This window comes from Primulina eburnea, chromosome 7, assembly GCF_022965805.1.
Source record: "Primulina eburnea isolate SZY01 chromosome 7, ASM2296580v1, whole genome shotgun sequence".
In the NCBI taxonomy this organism is placed as follows: Eukaryota; Viridiplantae; Streptophyta; class Magnoliopsida; order Lamiales; family Gesneriaceae; genus Primulina; species Primulina eburnea.
Genome location: NC_133107.1, coordinates 5,734,571 through 5,751,313, shown reverse-complemented (window position 1 = coordinate 5,751,313; position 16,743 = coordinate 5,734,571). Strand labels below are relative to the sequence as shown.

The following is a 16,743-nucleotide window of genomic DNA, read 5'->3' as shown; positions in this document are numbered from 1 at the left end:
CAACCCTCAACCCCATCAATCATTTTTTCCTTAAAACATTTATGCAATATAAAACATAAATTAATCAACAAAATCATATCAAAATACAAAACATAGATTACAAAACTTTTTCACAACGAGATATACCATTAAATACAATAATATTAAACATTACTCATAATTCAAAAACAAAAAATACATGCATCATTAAAATTTAAACTTGATTATATTCGGTCTTAATTCATGATATTTCACCTAAACTAGAGATGACAACATAGACGGTGTGGTCAAACCTGGAACCCACCCCACCTTATTTTCAACCCTGCCCTGTCCCAAAAACCAGACGAGTCCAATCCGAGTTAAACCCATGAACCTGATATACATATTATAAAACTAATAACTTAAATGCATGGGCGGCCCTGGGGTGGTCAACATGGGGCCACCGCACAGGGCCCCCAGCTGGAATGGACTGAATAGGGCCCAATTAAATTGGGGTTATGAGTATATTGGGTTGAATATTTGGACTTTGGATTTTATCTTCAAATTTTTTAAAATCAAATATTTTAAAATTTAATAGTGGGTAGTGTGTTTATCAATCGGACACTTCAAATTTTCATGTTGATCCTTACATCTAAAAAGAACCACCAAAATAGAGTAACGATACTGATTATTAACAATGTGGAATATAATGTTTTTTTATTATAGATATTAGTTTATGTAATCAAATAATGAAATTATCTTTATATTATTGATTTTAGTATTAGTTTTATATAAATACAAAGGACTTTTTTTTTTTTTTTGCACCAGGCCCTTCAAAATCTAAGACCGGCCCTGCTTAAATGCTATAAGTTCAGAAAAAACTCGAAAAACGAATGATTTTAGAATGACGGGAGAGAGTTTTATTTATAGAGCTTTTTATCCTTGTGAAAACGTATTTTTTTCTCACCTCATTTAATTTTGTTGACCAAATCATCCAATTAACTTTGCCCACAATTTGATCGAGTTTAGCCATCTTAAACGAAACGAGTTTTATGCGAAGCAGATTGGATGCAATAATTTTAGGGCCATTTACCTCCAACAATTAACGATTAAAAAATAAAATGGAAAGCCCGATTATTATTATTACGATAATAAATTTATGGAAAATGGGCAGTGAAGAGGTTTTGTTAAAACCCCCGGTCCTTATCCAACAATCCACTCTTCAAAACCAAGCCCCTCGCTCGCAGGAACAGCCAGATTTCCGAGTTTCCATGTTTTCCTCGACATACCCAGCTCCAATCTATCCTCTCCCTACGAATTTTTCCTTTCTAAAGAGAAATTTCACTCGAAGCAACAGCGGTGGCTCTGCTGTGCTCCTTTCAAGCCGCAAAACCAACATAAACATATGCAAATGCTCCGCCACGGATCACCCTCAGTCGCAGCCCCAACGCTCGCAGAGACCGCGTAAGAAAACCCAGCAGCCAGATACTGATAAAGAAGACGGAATTGACCCTGTTGGATTCCTTGCAAAACAGGGCATTACGAACAGAGAACTCGCCCAATTCCTTCGGGAAAGGTGATTCAAGGCATTGAATTGAGATATTTGTTCTTGTTGGAATTTCCCCATTATGGTTTAGTGTGATGTAAATGAAGATTTAATTATACCTTAATCTGCGTCTAGCTGTATATTGGTTCCTAGTGTTAAAAGAATATACGATAACTTTTAAGCAACATGATGGCGGACGATTAATGGTTTCCCGTTGAATGAAATTGCAGGCATAAAGCTTTGAAGGACTTAAAAGCCGAAATTTTTAATCGCCATCTTAATCTGAAAGAGCTGGCTTCTGGGTTAGTTTTTTCCCCAATCACCCTTGAATTTTATATTAGAGGTGCCTTCAGGATTGTATGAATTGAATGCAGCTATGACCCACAATTATTGTAAATAGGTCGGCAATCATGCTTCATCGTTCAGTATCTTATTCAGAAGTTAGATGTACCTGCAGATGTAAAAAAAAAGTTGCACTCGGGATCATCTGTCAAGTAGTCTACTTGGGAGTTGGGATGCAATCTTTATTTTTTTCAGTTTGCCTCTTTTCGGAATTTATTGAAGAATGTTTTATAGGTTCGAGATACTGGGCATGCATCGGAATGTTCAGCACCGTGTGGATTACATGGATTGGGCTCCAGGTTTGATATAATTTTCACAAGATAAAGTGATTATACAGTATAATATTGACGATTAAGAGCGTTCCCTTGATTTTGAATACGGCAAGTAAAGAATTGACAAAATCTATCAGCAATTTTCCCTTTGCTTGACATATCAAAATAAATCTTGATTTGTGATCAGAAAACTTTGTGTATAGCTTATGCAAAAATGCTGATCAACTCATTTACGGATTTAGCAGCATAAAAGATGATTAAGTGATGCAAAGTTTCATTCTCTATTCATTTTTTGTTCAAAATAATATGTTCAACTTTTGGAACCAGGTGCTCGCTATTGTTCTCTGGTTGGAGATTTCAATGACTGGTCACCGACAGAGAGTTGTGCAAGGGAGGGCCATCTTGGCCATGATGATTATGGGTACTGGTTCATAATTCTTGAAGATAAAGTAAGGGACGGAGAAGAGCCAGATGAACTGTATTTTCAACAATACAATTACGTGGATGATTATGATAAAGGTGACAGTGGTGTCACAGCTGAAGAAGTATTTAAGAAAATGAATGACGAGTACTGGGAACCAGGTGAAGATCGCTTTATAAAATCACGCTATGAACTTGCAGCTAAGTTGTATGAGCAAATATTTGGGCCTAATGGTCCGCAAACAGAAGAGGAACTAGAAGAAATAGCAGATCCACACACTAGATATAAAGCCTGGAAAGAGCAGCACAAAGATGATCCACCAAGCGATATACCAACTTTTGATGTGATTGATGATGGACAAGAACATGATATTTTTGATGTTGTAAGTGATCCTGTTTGGAGAGAGAAATTTCGTGCCAAGAAGCCTCCTATTGCTTATTGGTTAGAGATTCGAAAAGGAAGGAAAGCTTGGTTAAAGAAATATATACCTGGGATCCCTCATGGAAGCAAGTACAGAGTTTATCTCAACACTCCTATGGGACCTTTAGAGCGAATTCCTGCTTGGGCAACATATGTGATCCCAGGTGTCCTTGTTTTTCTTGGAAATTTGTTTTTTGCTTTGCCATTTTATTTCTACATCATCAAACAAGTCTTGGTGCCAAACTAGCAGGGTTAGTTTCCATTTTGCTACTTATTGTTAGAAATGCTCCACCATTTTCTTGTGTTATTTGGAAGAGATAACGTTGTTCTCCAAACCTCCTCGCAAGCTTATTGAGCACTGCTAAGAGCATACAAAACTAATCCTGCATCTTTTTATTCTGCTTATTCCTCCTCCTCTTCTTATTTTGGCAGGATTATATTGAATGAAATAGTGGCTTAAAATGAAAAAAAGCTCACAGGTACTTGTTTCTCACGATCCTTTTGTTAATACACGTGTACTTGACTAACTTGAGCATGACAAGATTAAGTGAACAACTCTTGAACTTCCTTATGTTACCCACCGATTTATTCTTTTCTAAATAAGAAATATCAAATAATGTGAATAACATTCATACCCAAGCCACAATTTCTTTCCAATTTTTTTATTTTTTCTTGTCTTTGATTTGGAGTTGCTATGACTGATTTGTACTAGCTTTCTCCTCGTAGTTTTTTTGTTGGAAAATATTGGTTGACTTCGTGCCTGTTTTCCTCCAACAAAACCAGGAAATATGATATTTCCATTTGCTCCTCCTCCTTATCTTCTAGAAAATCATTTATTTTACCATGTGTTAAACACAAGGAACTTTACATATTTACGAACCCATCAGCTTGGACGAAAAACACAAGTTAATTCTTCTGTCGTAAATGATTTGATGTTTCCAGATGGGTTCTTCTTCCTTGAATCAGTCTGTGCTTTATATTTGATTTCTGATGTCATCTGACAACATTCTCATAGCTGAACTCTTGTTTCCAATTTGTAGAAACATACAACAATGAAGCTTATGCTGTGCATTGGGAACCACCTCCTGAAAGTGCCTACAGATGGAAACATAAGCATCCCCCAAAGCCAAAGTCGTTGCGTGTATATGAATGTCATGTCGGGATCAGCGGACAGGAGCCCAAAGTTGCTACGTTTTCTGAGTTCACTAAGAATGTAACTCGTTATCACTTTCAATTTCCTCTAATTTTTCGATTGAATTCATTGTTATGCCATTGGTTTATGCCCCTTTGTTTAGACCTGAGCAATAAATGCTATTGCGCTTTTCATCACCAATATAGGTCCTACCTCATGTAAAGGAAGCGGGATATAATGTGATCCAACTGATAGGTGTTCTCGAACACAAGGATTATTTCACCATTGGGTACAAAGTAAGTGAAAATTTAAAATTTGTTACTTTCCAACAACTGAAAATGCATTTCCAATTCCACCTAGCTGAATTTACATGCGATACTAAACTTTATTGAATGGAATCATTAACGTTCTTTTGATATTTGCTACACGCAAATTTGATGATGTGTTTGATGATTTACTCACTAATTGTTGACTACCTTGTCTTCAATTCATTATCAGTCAAACACTGATGAGCCATATATTTTCATAAAAACATGCAGGACTGCTTTTCTGACTCGACCATTAATATGCTTGTTTGGTTTTGTTTCAAGACTTTTGATGGAAGAGCCCTGAGAAATATTTTGGAGAAATGTCTTGGGAAAATAAAATATGTGATTGGTCTTGTTTTGGGAGAATGCGGTTATATTTTAAATGTCAAATCATATACAAATTATTCGACACATTTTTCAAATTTCAAATATCATATTTAGAGTTATAGTATAATATAATAACAGAGGATTATATATATTCTATATATTTGAAATCTTTATGACATTGTCTTTTGCCATTATTACTTACTGTTATTTACAAGATTTCTCCCCGTGCATATATGTAGGTGACAAATTTCTATGCTGTGAGTAGCCGTTTTGGTACACCTGACGAGTTCAAGAACTTGGTGGATGAAGCACATGGTTCTTTCATATGCTTTCAAATGACCATAAATTTATTCTTTTACTTGGTCTTTTGCCATCTACACTTCTTTAGTAACTTTTAAACCAACTTAATTATATTAACTTAGTTTGGCTGTATTAAGATAAAATAACACGAAACTTAGTCAGCATTAACAAGTAACACTCTTTGTTTTTGCGTCGACGTTGGAATAGATTGCTTGGGTGGTACTTATGCTGTGAGGAAAATATGTCTCAACCTTTTGAATGTGAGTAAGGTGGACATTGAGATGCATGCACAAATTAGAATCTGTGCTTGATTGTGATTTTTTCTGATCTTTGGATGCTTTTACCGTCAAATCTTATGTTGTCTGTGACATCCATCTAGACCACCGCGGTAGGTAATACAAATTTGGGGTATTGGCTCCAATTTCTATGAGAAGCCCTGTTAGCCAGTTTGTGAGAAGCACTATCACAATCATATTTTGTGTATTTCAGAATTGAGAATGATGCTGTGATAATGACATTAGTTCCTCATTATTGAATCCAAATAGATCTGTTGATAAGCGTCTCTATGAAGTGCCTAGGATGTAGTTGAAATTATTCTTCTCTTCTCGTCTAGATGTGGAATGGCTGAAGTTATCTGTTGAAACTGGATGTATTTAACATGTTAGATTGTAAATTGTCAACAAGGAAACAGCAGGGGGATCATCATTCACACTTCTGTGCAGACCTGTTCTTCTGCAATTTTTTTTTTTAAATTTCATGTCATTTTTCTTTTCTTTTTCGGGAGTGCTTAATTATATGTAAAAATGAAAGGATGACAAGCATGGGAATGTGAAATTATTTCGTCCAGACAAAAATTCATTGTCTATCTATTGCTGTTAATGTTTTATCTAGTAGGCCTTTCAAAATAACGGTATCATTTAGTTTGATGCATAGCAGCATAGGTGATGTGTCTGTAGCATTTTGGATACCACATACATGTTTGGATTCAATTGCCAAGTTTTTTTTATGACTAGCAGTCCTTAATTCTGGCTATCTTTCAACTGCTTTAAGCTCAATACATGTCCTTTGAAACAAGAGTTGAATGAAATATAAATCCTAATCAAGAGAATCCCTAATGGATACATCCAAATCCCTGCTAATTCTACTTTCCAATTATGAGAAGTTAACTAAAGAATATTACAATCAGAATATAATTACAATATATTTGATATGTCTACAAAACATCTCCAACATCCTTCATTCTTTTGAGAACAACTTTTGATAGCTTAATTGCTATGATATATTTTCTCCACCGCTATTGATTATCTACGCGGTGTTAAATATAGTTCTCCTTGTGTGTAGGGCTTGGCTTAAGTGTTGTTTTGGATATTGTCCACTCATATGCTGCAGCTGACGAAATGGTTGGATTATCATTTTTTGATGGATCAAATGACTGTTACTTTCATTCTGGTAAACATTCAGATTGATCACCTTTGAGCTAGCACAGGCATTTATTTCAGTTACTATGTTTATAAATGTTTTTACTTTGTATATGCACTGTGAGACAAGAAATCCATGCAGTTGCTTAAAATGTTACACGGTGAAGTCCGTATCAGTTATCTTCAACATTGTATTACTGATAGAAATATCAACTCAGTGAATGACATTGCATATTACAGTAAGGGGAAATAACATGTTGAATGAAGATGGATTTTGTCTTGCAACCAAGGTGTTCTTACTACCAAACATAATGATTATTAAGAAAGATGCTTATTATGTATTTTTGTGGCAATTTAAGACCATAGCTGGACATATAACTATAAGACGAAGAAATTAAAGCTCTATCAATATATGCTTGGTCCCGTGTGACTTTTCTAGTAAAGATTTTATTCATTTTTACCAACTTTGACAGGTAAAAGGGGTCATCATAAATTTTGGGGAACAAGAATGTTCAAATATGGAGATCACGACGTATTGCACTTCCTTCTTTCAAATTTGAACTGGTAACTTTTTAAACACTTACCATTTCTTTAAAATTTGAAAGGTTGTTTATGTGCCTCTTACCCTATTATTTTGATTTTTTTAATTGTTGATATCTTTTGAATAAGATTTGATATTCTATTGACAAATGTCATGTGACTGTATGTTTCTTTACCTTGATTTTTCACGGGTCTATTTATTGCTGATGTGAGATATGCAGGTGGATCATGGAGTATCAAATAGATGGTTTCTATTTTCATTCCCTGTCATCAATGATGTATACACACAATGGATTTGCAGCGTTTACCGGTGAAATGGAGGAGTAAGGTTTTTGAATATTTATCAATTTTTTTGAAATATTACTTGCCTGAGCCATATTCAAGTGTAATTTCGGCTGATGATTGATGTAATGCAGTTTATTTTTTTCTGGCCTCCAAATTTCAACAAAATATTAAATAAAATAAAGTACATGGTGCCTCGTCCTAAATGTTACAATTATAATACACATCTCGTCTTGACAAATATGTTGTTCATCTTATAAGATAGTATACAATCACTATTTAGCTTTTGAAATTTAACTAGATCAACTAAAAACAATTGTATATTTATGCACATACGATTGGATGTACTTGTTTTTAGTTTAAAGTCTGCGACTTCTTTGTTTTGCAATTTTCTTTTGTGGTGACCTTTTTTCATTTGCAGGTATTGTAATCAATATGTCGACAAGGATGCGTTGTTATATCTCATTTTAGCTAATGAGATATTGCATGTGCTTCATCCTGACATAGTGACCATTGCTGAAGATGTAAGATGTGGTTATACTTGCCTATGGAATCTGAGTATCTTTTCATATCAAAACGTGCTTTCCTTCGATAAATGCGATATTTATTGATAAAACTTCTATGTCTCTATCTTAGTATGTAGTTTACGTGATTAGAATGCCTTGGTGATGCTTTTCCTTTTAAAGATTGTCATGTCATCATATAATTTTGAGCCGTTATCAATATTATATTGGGTAAGTTACATTGACATTTGTGAAACACCCACCACTGCTAAACTCTTTGTACCTCAGCAACTTCTTCAATTTTTTTATTTGCTAGTCTTTCCTGTTTACTAAGATTCCAATCAATGTGTCATAACATCGACAAGCTTCATAGGGTCGGTAAGGACTAAAAAATAGATTAGGTTCTAAACGATGCAAGGGAAAGGAAAAAAAAGGACGACTCTATCTTATGAGGTTTGATGAATGCAAGTGTCAATAAAGGTCCTCACGTCAGTAACAACTAAAAGAAATAGTTTAAGACATATGATCAAATGAAGTCTTCTTTCTTTATTGCAAAGATTGTTTTGGTAGGAGCAATTTCCCGAACGTACCTGTGCTAGGTTAGGTAGGTATTACCATGACACTACATCAGTTACTTTCCTGACCCCAAGGGAGATTGGGCAACCTAGTTCACTGTGTGACTCATCCTTAAGAGTTAGGAGTATGCCACTCCACGTGAGGGAGGCCCTCTGCTATTTAATCTATATTTACAGCTTTACTAGTTGGGGCTTTTATTCCTGGAGATGTCTTTTCTTAAAATAAGTTTAAGATATTAACCGTTTATCAAATTCACAAGTTGCACAGTTACATATGTCTTGTTGTAGGTTTCCTGTTATCCAGATGCTATCCGAATTTGTAGACTTCATGAGGATCAGGCATGCTGTGGTTCTGCTTTACAGAAACTTATTGAAACCTTAAGCTTAGTTGCATGACAAGTTATTCCTGTCAAACTAGGATGTCATGTGTGCTTGGGTTAAGAACTTGCTAATACTAGAACTAACCTGCAAATTGGGATGATATAATTGTAAGAAGATTTGAGAAGGCAATTGCAACAGTTTCACCTTGGAGTGTATCGACGAGAAGCTCAATAATATCTATCATGTATCAAAGTTCTAGGAAGTACTGCGTATCTTCAATCGAACTCTAGGTCTTGAAAATTAGATCTATGCCGATCCAATATTATATATTAAAGATTTGACAATGAATGAGGTCTCCACTTCTCCAAGGACTCAAAGACGAGGGGTCTGGTTGAACACCACAAGATCAAGATCTAGATAAATTCTTTTATTTATAAGGTTCCCAAGAATTTGCTCGCAAAATAGATTAAAAAACTTCAAAAGGAAAAAAATCAGAATCTATTAAATTTTTTTTGATAGGAAGCTGTATTATATCATTAATTAGAAGCAAACGATTACATATAGTAGACAAGTGATCTGCACATATATATTAAAAAAATGATAGGAAACTATATTATATTCATTAATTAGAAGCAAATGATTACAAATAGCGGATACGTGATCCGCACAGAAACAAATAGAAAAGACAAAAACCCTGCTCAAATCAACATATATGTCTCCAATCTATAAAAAATCATCCCACATTAATATAGGTAGTTTAGCATAAATCATGTAATATGGGTTTAAGTAGTATCCATTCTAGCTCATAAAACTTGTCCAAAAATATATGCAAAAATAGCGAATTAATAGATAAACTAGTGGGCCAACACTAATAAGGCCTAAACTTATTATTTGTGAAGCGAATCAACCCAATGTTCTGAAAAACGCATGGCGTGGTGAAGCATTGATGCAAGCATTAAGTATCACAAGCTTAAATGTGCTTAATCGGAGCTTAAGCAGAATTTTTTAAATTTTTTTATATAATTTATTTATCTCACGCGAATCAATAGATAAAATTAGAGGTTTTTTTGGGGGAAATGGGTCAATTGTATTAACAAACTTTCATTATATAAATTACTAAGTTTCCTATAAAAAAAGATAAAAAATATACAGGTAATTGAGTGCTTATTTTTTTAACTCTTAAAAATAGTACCCATTGCTTGCTGGAAGTATTTAATGATCTCAAGGCCATTTGCACGTGCCACAGAAAAGGAGATCCTAAAACTCCATGTCTCATACTACATATAATATATATTTTTGGCTTCAATTGTTTTTATGCAATTCCTTTGTGGTAACTTGTTAGCTTTACCTGCTTAGGCAACACTTTATCCTGGGCTTTGCGAGCCAACTTCTCAAGGTGGACTAGGATTTGATTATTTTGTTAATCTATCTGCATCGGAGATGTGGTTGTCACTCCTCGAGAAAGTCCCTGACAATGAATGGAGTATGAGTAAGGTTGCTTCAGTCAACATATGAAGATTTATTTTCTCCATCATACAACGTTGAAACTATATTTTGTTGCTGATTATTGTGTAGCTTGTGAACACATTGATTGGCAATAGCAACACTGTCAGCAAGATGCTTCTGTATGCAGAAAATCACAACCAGGTGATCTAAATGATCAAACATATCCACCTCTCTCTCTCTCTCTCACACACACACACTCAAACAAATGCATAAATCCCATCTTGTTACACCCATAGATTTTCCTCTTTTCTTGGAACTCAAGTAGTTGCTCAATCATTTTAATCAACACATTACATTGCCCACCAGTCTATTTCTGGTGGCCGTTCATTTGCAGAAATACTTTTTGGATCAGCTAACACGGAAGAGTCAATTCTTAGAGGTTTGTCATTGCACAAGGTACTCGGTGATTATCGTTTGTTGTATCATATGAATTGAAGCCTCATATTTGCATCTAATAGCCCTTTTTTGAATGCCTCGATGTCCATCTACTTTTACAATTTTCTGAGTCAAGAGGAAGAGAAAATAGCTTATATTTTTTTGAAGAACTTCTGCATGTTATACCACCTGGGTTTCTAATTGTCATGGTGCATTTTCTTAAGTTAATTAAAATAATCAATGTCAAGAAGGGTTGTTTCACTTCCATTACATCTATCTATCTCAACTCCATTTAGTTACTATTCAGCTACTTTTCTATGTATATGGTAAATGCCATATTTATCATGATTAGTTTGTCATCCAGATGATCAGATTAATTACCTTCACAATTGGTGGTCCAGCATACCTAAATTTTATGGGCAATGAATTCGGACATCCAAAGGTGAATTGTGTTTGTGGTACATTTATGTGCTGTGAATTTCAAAATCTAATTTTTTCTAGTTCAGAGGGTCGAGTTTCCAATGACAAGCAACAATTATTCCTACTCACTGGCTAATCGGTGCTGGGATCTTTTGGCGGATGAAATTCACAAAAAAATGTTTGCATTTGATAAGGTGAGTTGGAAATAAGTTATTATGATATTCAATTTATTTAACATCCTTTTATGTGATTTGTATAATCGTGTCCCAATTTGAAGGTTTCTTCAGCAAATGATTAGGGCCATTAATAGGTTGGATTTAGACCAAATTCAAATTCGGATCGAATTAGTTTATGTTGATATTCAGAAGCTCCTTGCTGCATGTCCGAGAAAGTAATTGTGGGGAGATATTCTACATTAGCTATGACTGATTATTTACGAGTACCCTATTTGGTTTTGCCTGGTTCCATTTGATAAAATTTCATTTGGGATATCAACTCCTGCTTATGTTCATACTCTTATTGTTTAATGAATGAATGAGATGGAGTTTCTGGGATCTTAAAGTATCAGGTTAGCTGATCCATTATTAACCTGTGAGATTCTTGTGCCTTCTCCTTTTAGGATATGATGAAACTGGATGCCAATGAAAGAATACTTTTAAGAGGTTCAAGGGGCCTTCCCAATGTCCATCATGTCAATGACACTACCATGGTAAAAAAACATTCTGGTTTTAATGCATATGATTCTTTTGTTTGTTTCTGGTGCTCTCCAGCCAATGTAAATTCATGAAGACGAACTGATAATGTTTTTGGTCATATAATTAGAGGGTTTGTGTATGTATTTATGCATCAAGTTTCTTGAATTCTTCCTCTAGTTTCTCTCCACGTGTGCTAAGAGTATCTTTTTGAACGGAATAATTAAAAAAAAACAATTGTATCCAACATATGAAAATATATCCTCACCTCTAATTATTTTTTCTTTTCTGTTTCCTTTGTCAAATTATTTCAAATATATCATGCACTACGGATCAGAGTCTCTTTGTGGCTTGACTATAGTATCTATTGTCATTATATGAACTAGCATACTGCATATAGGCCTTACAGACATATTAAGCGATAATTTATAGACTACTCGGTTATTTTTAGCCATCCAATGCTTCGTCAAATTATTGGGATATGATCATTCTGATTTTTTGATTAAATCAACAGCAAAGACAAAGAGAGGGACAAAATTGTCAGTTTCTGATATTATTCCTTCTTGATTATTTTTCATGAATTGTTGTTTGGCTTTCTGAAAAAGTGGGTGCCCTGATTTTCCATAAAGCAGGCAGCACTACTACTGTACTGTCTTGGGCATCCCCACTAAACTGTACCGCATGAGTTTCTAGAATGCAAGTAATCCTTTATATCTTATTGTCATCATAAACTATTGTTTCGTTGGTAAATGGCCACATTAGAATTAACTCTAATTTTACCCTCTTGTATATGGGTGACTTCAGATCATGAAACTGAAAAATGATCTTGAATTGTGTTATTTTTGTAGTATTAGTGACTTATTCTTACCGTTATTTATTATTGGGTAAATAAATAATAAAATATGAAAACAAAAGTACTAGGATTTTAATGTAGTTTGGTCAAAAGACCCACACCTAGATATCAAGTAAAATCCACTAAATTTCAAAAGTTGCAATCATACAAAGATTTAAACAATATAAAAGATTCTCTCTTTTATACGACACTTTTATGATGAACACGTTGAGTAGACGTCATTTGGTGAGCACCACTCAACTTTAGCGTTGTTCCAATCTAACTCCCTTCGACACTGCGACTCATTGTCACCAAGAACAATTATTTCCTCTCCTTGGCAGTAATACACAAAGCTTCGGTGGTATGCGCACCAACAACAATTGAAAATCTCAAAATCAGAATGAAAATGGTGGTATTAACATAACCTTGTTACATCTTGTTCCGACACAAAATGAACTGTTTTACTTTTTATTCCTTTTTTCGCACACAACCTAACTGACAAGTTCACAACATAATATACGCACTATTCACGCCTGTATCTTCAATAAAATCTCGTCAATAATTTTAACTTTTACCAAATATGGAATTTAAAGATCAACACCGATGAACCTGCTCACTTTTCCATTAACCATTCATTAACCTAATCTAAACAACCACATATACCTTTTTTCTAAAATATGGGATATACGATTCAAGATAATCATCGTCAAATCTCAAGATAAAAAATAGATACGTAGGATATTCATATATTTCACACGATAAGGCATATATTCTCAACAAAATTGAACTCAGGAGAAACAGATCTCAATCTTAGAAGATATAAACAAAAACAATAGAATATCCACAAAAGAAAATAAGGAAACTAACCAACTTTCAAAACAAGCCAATAATAAAATACGTCCAATGATCACGATCCTTTGGGGAATCAACATTGCCACAATTGACTTGTTTTCGGGTTCTCATATGGCCGTTATTTAATGTATTTTTATTATTTGATAGATATGACTTTAAGAATCATATTACATTTTTATCTCAAATGCATTTATACCTGACGCACCTCCTTGTGTTCTAGGTGATATCTTATTTACGAGGTCCTTTTCTCTTAGTTTTCAACTTCCATCCCATAAATTCTTATGACAGATACAATGTAGGCGTTGACGAAGCCGGCGAGTATCAAGTAAGTGACGCTGCAGTTTAGTATGATTGTTCTTACCCGCACTTATAAGTTTCAGTTTAAATTTGTTCTCTATTTTCGTTGATATTATCACTATTTAATGAAGGACTAAAATAATGTTTAATTTACAAACTATTGATTTATTTTTATCGATTGATTAGTTATTGCAAATGGTGTAATTGGTGCAAATTTATTTCTATTTTGAATTGATATTTTTTTAGTGAACAAACTATTGTTTAATTGTCGAACAATATATAGAACTATTAGATTAGCTCAATTAATACATCGACCCAAAATTTGTATGAAAATTGTTTAATTAATTATTTTATCCTCGCATGTTAGAGTGAAAATTGGCACATTATAAATTTTGTAGTTGTCTTTATTTCAATTTCAAATAATAAAAAAAGCATAAAAAATGTACATAAAGTAGAAGGATACTTTAGTGGGATGTTAGTCCTTGTGATTTTCAAATGTTAAGTCTCCTTAAATAAGCTAAACCGAATGCGAGTGAATGTAATTTACACATACAAATATGTAGAGCTTATAGAACAAATAGTTAACATTTGTGTAATTTTTTAGCTAAAGATTTTATGGCTACAGAACGATTACATGTATATGATGAGTATATGTTTGAGAGTAGTTTTTGAAAGATTTTTAGAAATCGTGTTGAAAGGAAATTTTGCAAGTTGCTTGAATCTTTTTTATTTGAATAGTGTTTGGTTCAGCTTATATAGTCAATAAGAAAATCTAAAATTTGCTGGCAGGATGCATATTTAATAATACCGACGAAGCGATAGTGAGAGAATTTTTATGAACATTAATGAAAGTTGGAGTGGATAAATCTCCATTCTCTTTTTCAAATATACACAGATTAAATTTCTGAACGGCAATCCTACCATTCGTAGCATAGGCTGTAAGCAAGCACACAAGGCAGTTATTGTGATAGCTTAGAATTAATTGCTGAAAGAAATGGGGATTAGAGGGATCAGCGCGTGCAACGTCACACTCGCCCTCCGCACACATTGATAACAAAGACCTGCATGAAACATAAATTAATAGTAATTTATGGAATTATTATGCCTAATTAACATTTTTCTCTTCCTCTAAATTTGTACAAACAATTTCCAATGAGGCAATATAATTTGGCATAACATCGCCAATCATTGGAAATAAAACATTCCACCTTTGATGCACCAAGAAGAAATAAGTCAATGCATTTAAACACTCTAAATTTGATCTAGGAAAGAGGGAGAAACTGGACTAGTTAATTGTGGGCTATGCCAACAAAATCTGTACCTAAATTTTCTTGGGAATTGTTTTCTTTATCATCGGGTTATATTTCAAAGATGTGAGATGTTTTGTTAACGCCAAAGTATAACCCGATGATCTGTTGGCTGAACTGGGTATGCTGATCGTCCTTGTTTTAATTTCCGGTCCTCAAACTGTTCATTATTCGAAAATGTCCATCTCTGCTGATCTTGCCAATAACTGGAAGTCAGTTTATGTTAGCGACATGGTTATAATAATTTATGAATAACTTGAACAGGTAATACTCAATACCGATGAAAAGATTTATGGTGGCCAAGGATTGATTCATCCGGATCAATATGCTCAAAGAACCATAAGCAGAAGGTAAGTCATGGCTTGTTTTGTCTCATATCTACCTTCCTTCACTTTTTAGTCGCGTGTTGAATGTCGCATGTTTGCTGCATCTAATCTGTTATCCATACTTTGCAATGGAATTGTCCTTACAGAACTGATGGCGCCAGATTTTGCTTGGAAGTACCACTGCCAAGTAGAACTGCGCAGGTCAGTGCTCTTGTGAGATATTGATAATTGATCTCTTTCCTTTTTGAAAGACATAGAGAAACTTTTTATTCAAAAAGATAACAGTGAATATTATACGTGCATCTGATACATTATGATTTGAGGATTGTTCTATCTTGTTCCCATTAAGTAAAATATTGCATACTTTTCCCTTATGCAGGTCTACAAGTTGGCGCGTATTCTTAGAGTGTAAGCCCATGAGAAGGTACTGCACTTTAATTTCGTTTGATGATCAAATGTTAAAAAATGGGCCGCAGCAATTATTTTCAATTATTCTTCTGCGACTTCCTTCTTTTTTCAACATCCAAACAACTGTGAAGCATGATGCTAAAGAGAACTTCGCTATCATGGTCATTAAATTTCAATGACTTGAGCACCGAATTGTTTGCTTTTAGATCTGACCATCAATGACAAGTTACCTGGTTTTGAATTGCTATTTGAATCACTGCAAGAAATCTGGGGAAGTTGAAGTACAGATTTAGAAGTAGATCGCTGTCTAATATCTAACTCGATCGAACTGTTTACATAAATTATGTCAGAAAAGGATGCTAACATGCAAGAATATGCTAAGATCAGGATTCAGATATCTTGTCAGCTCTACTGATTTATTGTCTCCTTTTGTTTCCAGATATCAGGTGATTGGTTGTTACATCTGGGTGTAGTAAAACTCCAGCATTTTTAACTCGACTCCTTGTCTTACATTTACTACCGTACTTCTCATCTATCACCTGGCGGCCAGATGTCATGGTGAACTTTCGGTTTATATGATCAAATTATAGGAGCCAAATAACTACAGATAATCCATATTAATTTTAATTATATATAAGGGTGGCCATCTGTATTTTTTTATAGCCTCGTGTTATCTGATTTTGGAACGGGCCACTCGTTTTTGAGCATTTGCACATTGATTCATACGGATGGAATGAAAGGATTTTTACTTGAAACTGGGAAGGTTCCGATGATATTATCGAGGACGAAAACTTGTATTATTTGTAGTCGAACCAATTTTTTTTTTATGCAGAAAGATGAAATTCTTTCCAAACATGAAGATGGCATAAAAATCAGCACTAACAACGGACGAGCTATAAATTAAGGGTATTTATGAGTGAAAGTGACCATAGGATTACTGATTTGTCATTCGGAAACTATTAGATAATGTATAGGGCTAATTGCATCAACGACGTTTTCCATCACCATTTTAAAACTTAGCATAGAAGACAAGTCTTTTTCTACCTTTTCTTTCTCTCGACAT

At 34.2% G+C, this 16,743-nt stretch overlaps 1 protein-coding gene across 1 annotated transcript; it reads left to right on the top strand.

Moving 5' to 3' along the window:
• The first annotated feature begins 1,109 nt into the window (after window positions 1-1,109).
• Window positions 1,110-16,552, top strand: LOC140836929 (1,4-alpha-glucan-branching enzyme 3, chloroplastic/amyloplastic). Its single transcript, XM_073202803.1, has 22 exons — window positions 1,110-1,534; window positions 1,735-1,806; window positions 2,081-2,145; window positions 2,446-3,123; window positions 4,000-4,172; window positions 4,298-4,387; window positions 4,966-5,041; window positions 6,368-6,475; window positions 6,918-7,008; window positions 7,206-7,307; window positions 7,688-7,790; window positions 10,022-10,159; window positions 10,241-10,312; window positions 10,478-10,567; window positions 10,911-10,988; window positions 11,053-11,160; window positions 11,586-11,675; window positions 13,563-13,667; window positions 15,211-15,296; window positions 15,419-15,473; window positions 15,652-15,696; window positions 16,120-16,552. The coding sequence occupies exons 1-21, from the start codon at window positions 1,125-1,127 to the stop codon at window positions 15,682-15,684; spliced, it is 2,823 nt and encodes a 940-aa protein (XP_073058904.1). The 5' UTR covers window positions 1,110-1,124; the 3' UTR covers window positions 15,685-15,696; window positions 16,120-16,552.
• The last annotated feature ends 191 nt before the right edge of the window (window positions 16,553-16,743 follow it).

Bases quoted from the DNA above. Each gene is read 5' to 3' on its own strand.
- LOC140836929 (XM_073202803.1), top strand. From the start codon at position 1,125: ATGGGCAGTGAAGAGGTTTTGTTAAAACCCCCGGTCCTTATCCAACAA. The intron at 3,124-3,999 runs GTGTCCTTGTTT...TCCAATTTGTAG, and splicing joins GGCAACATATGTGATCCCAG to AAACATACAACAATGAAGCT. The intron at 5,042-6,367 runs GTTCTTTCATAT...CCTTGTGTGTAG, and splicing joins CTTGGTGGATGAAGCACATG to GGCTTGGCTTAAGTGTTGTT.